Genomic DNA, 8,294 nt, shown 5'->3' on the forward strand with positions numbered 1-8,294 from the left:
ATACTTCTCAGAAAATTAAGAATCACATTTTTGTAACAAGATCCAGAAAATGTAGTTTTATTATTAGTGGTCAATTTATTGGTTTGAAATTAATATTTTTCTGCATACAGTATAGTGAAAAATGAAACATAATCAAATATGTACTGATGTGTATTAGGAGTATGTTAAAAGTGTAATTGTCACTTATTACCATAAATTTCACTGTCGTTTATTTTTAAGTTATTTTCAAGGAAAGCGATAGCCAAAGTGTATCGATATGCATTTAAGAAAACGAAGAAAATATATTTTTATTATTAGTGGTCAATCTATTGTTGGTTTAAAATTAATACTTTTCTATATACATATAGTGGAAAATTAAAATCAAGTACAGTAAATTCTCCACAAGTGTCAGTCCGCAAGGAATCTAAGCCTGACACTTGTAGAGTCAGGGACTACGTTTTCCAGCCTCGAGCCCGCCTTTGTAGTTTGCCGAACGTAGACAAGGACAGCGAATAAAAGATAAGGTGGACGTGGGTCTCGGTGAAACCGAGTGGTGTAGCGTTACACTCTTGACTGACAGCGAGCGAGATAACATAGGCGCAGCAATGACGCAGATCTAGGCATAGGACCATCTATACTGACACTTGTGGAATCCAAACTGACACTTGTAGAGTATTTACTGTACTGATGTATACTAGGGATATGTTAAAAGTGTAATTGTCACTTATTACCATAAATTTTGTTATTTATTTATTTTTAAATTTTTTGTCAAGAAAATGATAGCCAAAGTGTATCGAAAACTCCAATTTCTCGTTTCAGAAATGCGCTGGTTTCGCGGCCACGCCGAGGCGCCAAGACTTTTAAGCCTAAGTCCTCTTCAAGCTGATGAAGACCTTGACGGAGCATCTTACCACTTTCATGCCGCGTCTCAGTACAGAGGTAAGAATCGTGAGAAACCACCGATACAATTATCGTTACTGCTAAAAACAGGATGCCACGTGAACTTTCATAATTCGAATTACAATCGTTCTGACGTTAATTAGCAACTGAGCGCGTCTCGAAATCGAACGTAACTTTTCCCAAAGATAAACACTTCACCTCGAACGTACTAAAATTTTCCTAATATACCTGCAATAAAAATTGGCAAAATTAAATATCGTCAATTCAGTAACGTGTTAAAAAGTAACGATTAAAATGTACGAATGTGTAGGATAATTTATGGAAATTCTTGTGATTTCTTACTGTTTTATAAGTATTACAGTTAACCTTCGAACTGCGGATGGCTGGGTCACCGCTGACCCACATTTTAGATGTCTTTTATTTCATTCAGAATTCGATACAGCCACTTCTTATATTGCAAATATGTTTGCAATTTTACTCGTAACGTACATATTTGCAATAATTTTCAACAATAAAATAAAATAAGCAAACTAAAAAAATGTCGTCTAGCTTCCATACGAAACAGATTTAAAAGACTCTAGTCTATTGGGTCGTATTTGTTTATTAAATTAGCTCAATGAAATAAATTAAATTATTTTGTAAAATTATTAAGTATCGTTTCTAAAGATTCGAAGATAGAAACACAGATAATTCGTATTTTATCGAAAGTCGGGATTTACATCTTGAACAGTATTTCCCAAAGGATTGTAAAATTACAATATCATAATCGATGTAATATTTGTTCAAGTTATCAATACCACAGGATATTCTCATCCAACATTCTCACGTAAAATGTTTAATCAGATTCCCGTTAGATTTATAAATATTATCGTTAACTATTATCGAATAATTTATGTAAAATTCAAACGTATCTCTTCGCGATTCGATTCTACTCTAACTCCTACTTCCATTATCCTTCAAAATTACTCATTCTGAATTGAAATCTATCCAGTCACGATTCGATACTATCCGCGATATTGACCGCGTGTAATTCTGTATTATTAGCTATATCACTTGCTGATTACACGCAGATTGCGTCTAAAAGTCATCAGAACGTTGTCTCGAACGCAATCATTGCAACTCAAGGTTGCATTAGGAGTACGCTCGTGTAACGAGTTAGAAAAAAAAGGTCTGATTGCTCCATGTTTATTTGTAGCAATTCAAATTCGCGCGAATTTACAATTCGGACACTCTTTAGAGAACGGTATAACTTTTTTTTAAATTGGAAATGAGAAGGATTAGTGTACTAGATGACGTGTGCAAAAAATTGCAATTTGTGGGAATTGTAAAGAATCACATTTAACAACTTTTTTATCTGAGCTCGTAATGAAAATTTAGAAAATACGTTTTGTAGGTTTATGACAATTATACACACGCTTAAAATTTCATCGAAATCGGTTAATGTTGCTAAAATCTCACTGTTTCACGACTTTCGGTCTACAGGGTGTCCCGTAACTCCTCGAACACCCGGAAATGGGGGGTTCCTGAGGTGACTCTGAACAACTTTTTCCTTTACCAAAATGTTGTTTGAAGCTTCATTTTTGAATTATTAATGCACCGCTATTTTTATAAGGCTTAGAGAAGTGGTTTTTTTCCGTCATTCCCACGTTTGTATAAATTTTTGAAAAAATTGCAATCAGTCGGAATCGCGCGCGAATGAGCCTCTGTTCTCCGTCCCTGAGCGCGGGCTCTACGCGCGCTCTGATTGGCCAGTGTTTTTCCTTAATAATTCAAAAATGAAGCTTCAAACAACATTTTGGTAAAGGAAAAAGTTGTTCAGAGTCATCCCAGCAACCCCCCATTTCCGGGTGTTCGAGGAGTTACGGGACACCCTGTATAACTGTACACAAATCTGAAGATTCTTACGTCTTTCGATGCCTGTCGCTTGTTTCTCCGTCAACCGATTTCCTTGAAATTTTCAGCACGCGTCTAATTCACATAAATCTACAAAACGTATATTTTAAATTTTCGTTACAAGTTCAGATAAAAAAGTTGTACACAGTAACCTTTACAATTTTCTTCTCACAAATTGCAATTTTTTCCAAATGTTTTGCACACGTCATCTAGTGTACTAATCCTAACTTCCTGACATAGATCTACAAAAGGTATATTTTAAATTTTCACCACAAGCTCAGACAAAAATGTTGCAAACAGCAGTCTTCGCAAATTTCTTCCCAATTCTCTCAAATTGCAATTTTCCCCAAATTTGTTGCACGTGTCACCTGGTATACTAATCCTTCTAACTTCTGAAAAATGGTCAAGTCGTTAGGTTCAATTTTTAAAAATGTTACACTGTTCCAAAGAGTGTCCGAATATCATTAGCATGAGTCGTTGTATTTCTTCGGCTTAGCGACGAATATTGTTTCGTGCTGATTCTCTCCGAAACGCAGAAATTTCTCCCGCCGATCGTCCGTGTGTCGTTTCATTAAAGTCGCTTTCGAAAGCGAAGAAACTTTGCATAGCCTGGTTGGCTTCGTGAGAGTCGGTTTTTACGAACGCGACCCGCCGCGCGCTCGTCATCTACGAAAGAAGAAAGAAAGATTCGCCTCGTTCGCCACGATGAACTCAGCAACACGCGCTAAACGCACTTTGCACGCACTGGAAAACGCGTTACCTCGCTTAATAACCCGATCCTTCGGTGAAAACACGCGTGTTACGTACATACACCTGTTTATGTTTTTCCATTTCAGCGATAAAATTATCCGGAATTATTTTACAGCGTATTTCTAACGACAGGGAAAAAGAAGAATTTGTACTAAATTGAACGTTGCTGATAAGATCTTCAATTCTATTGCGCAAACGACGTGTAATCAAACATACGATTACTTCGAGCTGTTTAATTTCGTTGAAACGTCTTGTATTAAAACAGCTGAAATTATTTTAGAGTATGCACTACCGGCCAAAAGTTTGGAATCACCTCTGAATTTTCATCAGTACTGAATCTGCTACTAATTTTTCATAGGCTTGATATTGATATTGTGAAGATAAACAGCAATTTATCTCGTATCGATTGATTTGAATGATACAAAATTTGCTAAAAAAATTCTTAAAGCTGCTGACTTTTTTCTGCGAATTTTTGTGTAACTTGCAGTGCACAGTGATTCCGAACTTTTGGCCGGTAGTGTATTTCGAAGGGTAAAAAAATAGGCGTTGCTGGTAAAATCCGTTTCGAAGCTCCAAGAAAATTGTGTACAATCAAAAATTGATTGCTTCAATTTGTTTGATTTAATTGGAAATTTTTTTTGCAAAATAATTTGCATCGCTGACAGCTTTTCTAACAGGGAAATATTTTGGACAATCAGTTACCACAAAATAACACGTTTATGCGAATAAATTACGCTGGATTTCGGAATGCTGAGAATTTTTATCGAACGGAAAGAAAACACTTGTTTTCTAAATTCTTCTTCGTTCCTCGTTTATTTTCCTCAAAATTCCTAGACAGTTTTTTTTTCCGGCTAGAATTATTTGCATGTTTTTATTTGCTATTATTTCGCCGTAAAGCTATGTACTACCAGGAATTTCAGATATTTCGACGTTCGCTGCCGTCTGATCGGTGTATGGAATTTTTCGAAAGAGGACCGTGAGTCGAAGATTTAGTGGTATTAGGGTAATTTTACGTGGCTAATGCAACGGACAGTGATAATATCGCGAAATGACCATGGGATTAGTGTATACGTTCCTCCGGGACAAATAATCTCAGGGTTCCTCCAACGACTGTCTGTAATGCTTCTAATCCCAGTGTATATTTACGCAGCAGACAGACGAACACATTCAGTAGAAAACCGCGGTGTTAGTCAGCGCTCTTCTATGAACTTACTGTGACAACATCGTTGCGGTTTTTCACGCGAAACGTAGCTCTACGTGCAACGAAACGTTGACCTGTTACTATTTTCACGACTGTTTCATTTCCTTCTATTCCTGCGTAATTTTCTGGTTCGCGACTGAATCAACGATAACGACGTTAATGGAAGACTTGCGTGGAAGATTTATTTCGTTGGAAAGAATCTGTTTCGGTGTTAAACTGGATTTTGCACAATTTCCTTGAATTATAATTAGATTAGAAGTGATAAAAAGATTGGTAATGGGGTTTGAAGAAGTTTGTGCGTTTGAATTTTGCAAAAAAACTTTGAAGTGTAGTTCCATTAGAAGTGATGAAAGAAATTGGCAATGGTGCTTGAAGAAATTTGGACGTTTGTATTTTGCAAAAATTCCTTGAATGGTACTTTCGTTAAAAGTGATAAAAAAATTTCATAATGGTGTTTGAAGAAGTTTGGACGTTTGAATTTTGTAAATTTCTTGAATTTTAATCACATTAGAAGTGATCAAAAATTTGATAATGTGTTTGAAGAAGTTTGGACTTTCGAATTTTGCGAATTCTTTGAATTTTAATCACCTTAAATGTGAGAGAAAAATTTGATAATGTGTTTGAAGAAGTTTGGACGTTTGAATTTTGTAAATTTCTTGAATTTTAATCACATTAGAAGTGATCAAAAATTTGATAATGTGTTTGAAGAAGTTTGGACGTTTGAATTTTGTAAATTTCTTGAATTTTAATCACATTAGAAGTGATCAAAAATTTGATAATGTGTTTGAAGAAGTTTGGACGTTTGAATTTTGTAAATTTCTTGAATTTTAATCACATTAGAAGTGATCAAAAATTTGATAATGTGTTTGAAGAAGTTTGGACGTTTGAATTTTGCAAAAAATTGTAATTCCGTTAGAAGTGATAAAAAAATTTGATAATTGTGTTTGAAGAAGTTTGGACTTTCGAATTTTGTAAATTTCTTGAATTTTAATCACATTAGAAGTGATCAAAAATTTGATAATGTGTTTGAAGAAGTTTGGACGTTTGAATTTTGTAAATTTCTTGAATTTTAATCACATTAGAAGTGATCAAAAATTTGATAATGTGTTTGAAGAAGTTTGGACGTTTGAATTTTGTAAATTTCTTGAATTTTAATCACATTAGAAGTGATCAAAAATTTGATAATGTGTTTGAAGAAGTTTGGACGTTTGAATTTTGTAAATTTCTTGAATTTTAATCACATTAGATGTGATCAAAAATTTGATAATGATGTTTGATGAAGTTTGTATGTACACGAGTACTATATAACCGTCCTTTCACAATTTTTGAGTAATTTCCTCTCAAAATGGAGGAAAAGATGGTAAAATGGTAAAGATAAAGCTAAACCTAATCCTCAAAGGTATTAATCTCGTTTTCTAATATCGAAACGCATCCGAAGAACATTCTCAAGGAACAATAATTAGAAAATACATTTCACAACGCACAAAATTATAATTTTCTCTCAAACAGCTAAAATTTAGCTTATATCCTGTACAATTACGTTCCTCAAATAGAGTGTTTCATTCACATTACCTCCCGTCTCGACTTTCTACAAACTTACAATCTTTCTTCGTTGAACGTAAGAGGCAAAATGATTGTATTTTGCTAAGTCACCTCACATACCGAACAAAAACATCGTAACATTACTGACCAACATCAATTCTGCGACATTACGTAGACTTTAACGGGTTTCTTCATGACAAAAACGACCGGTGGTTAAGGATTTCGTAATGGTGTGTCGTTTATAGGCCGAGGAAACTGTGAATTATTTAAAACACTGTTTCACGAGAAGCTGGAAAAATTCTGCGGTGTAGAGTCGCTGTCTTCAGATGTTGTGTAACGCGAAACATAAAGAATCGCATCCATATTTATCTCTTCGCATCTCTTCTCTATTTATTTCGAGCGAAAAAGACATTCAAAAATCACGCTACCGAATTTATCGTAAAATAACCAATTTTCACTGAACCACAAAATTTATATTCCCTTTTATTTACGTAAAATTACATAAAAATAACAAATTATATCCTTCTTGCAAACTTCAGAAAATTCGTGTTTTAAGATTAAAGAAACAGAGTTTGCTGTGCTAACTATAATTATTGCCTCGGATATTTTTTACGCAAACAACGAATTTCTCGGAATTCGTGTTTCAGTAATTGTGACAAATTGCCGCATTAATCACAGGCTACTTGCGAAAAAAAACTAAAATTCGATTAGAGAAGCATCTACTTCGTAGAATTAACGTTTCATAATGTTCCGCGTTTTATCCGCTATAATTTCTCTTCTGCAGTTCAATAAACTGGCTATTATGCAATTATTGTGTATCTCGAGAGTTTCAATTTTGCTCTGTCGGTAATCAGATTTTTATCGGTTTTAATCAAAAATGAATAATGCAAATTGGCGCTTTATTCTAGGAGAATCGCCGTTTTTCAGCAGTTGTTTCCTTTTCTATGATACACTTACTGCAAAATTGATCCATTGGTTCTATTTCTTTTATTGCGAAACGCTTTCTTCGATCTTCTGGAGGAAGTTTATTTTCCGCGCAATTCTTAGCTCGAGTCTCTATCATTATCGTTGATACTCGAGAAATGTAGATATCGCGTGAAGCATACTTCCTGTAATTCGCCAAACTCACTCTGACATTTCGTTTGAACGTAAAAATTTACTGGTTCGAGTATTTACGCGATTAGCTTTATGCAGGAGAATTATTTCCTTTGAATTCATTATGTCGAATATTAACTTCTTCTGGTGGAAGTTTTTCTCTAATGAAAATTGTACCACGTTCTTTGAACGTATAATTTTATGATAATGCTTGGGGATTTTGCAGTAGAAGCTGACGAAGATGTTACTATGTGTAAAAAGAAATATGGAATTTTGGGGTAAAAAATTCAGTTTGTGTAGGTTTGTTTTGGAAGATAGGATTAGTCGACCGCCATTGAAATTATGAAACCATTATGAAACCGCAAAATGAATATGTTGAGGACGAGAAGGAAGCAATCGATTTGTTTCTTGTATTTTAGTATTTAATGATATTGTAAGCAGTTGAGAAATGTGAGCCTTGGTTTGTTTATCTGGTAAATAGTTTATTTTAAGTTGTCGTAAAAAGTATTTTTAATAAATTTTGGAATTGAGAATTTTCATTTTCTATAAATACATTCAATTAATCTTGGAAATAAGAGTTTCAAATTCTGATAACTATATTAAACAAATTTTCAAAATGAGAATCTTAAATTCTCATGAAAATATTTAATAAATTTTAGAAATGAGAATTTTTAATCTTCATAAATATGTTTACTAAATTTTAAAAATGAGAATTTTCATTACTCGTAAATGTATTTAATAAATTTTAGAAATGAGAATTTTTAATCTTCATAAATATGTTTACTAAATTTTAAAAATGAGAATTTTCATTACTCGTAAATGTATTTAATAAATTTTAGAAATGTGAATTTTTAATCTTCATAAATATGTTTACTAAATTTTAAAAATGAGAATTTTCATTACTCGTAAATGTATTTAATAAATTTTAGAAATG

At 33.5% G+C, this 8,294-nt stretch overlaps 1 protein-coding gene across 1 annotated transcript in view; it reads left to right on the forward strand.

Annotated features, from left to right (window-relative positions):
- The first annotated feature begins 800 nt into the window (after positions 1-800).
- The window catches only part of LOC108576600 (partitioning defective 3 homolog), a 16,995-nt gene continuing 9,501 nt past the window's right edge, over positions 801-8,294 (forward strand). Inside the window, exon 1 of the mRNA XM_017939619.1 lies at positions 801-918. Coding sequence (XP_017795108.1) covers positions 801-918 — 118 coding nt within the window. The remainder of the gene's footprint in view (positions 919-8,294) is intronic.

The sequence above is a fragment of the Habropoda laboriosa genome, unplaced genomic scaffold (assembly GCF_001263275.1).
Source record: "Habropoda laboriosa isolate 0110345459 unplaced genomic scaffold, ASM126327v1 scaffold385, whole genome shotgun sequence".
Classification (NCBI taxonomy): Eukaryota; Metazoa; Arthropoda; class Insecta; order Hymenoptera; family Apidae; genus Habropoda; species Habropoda laboriosa.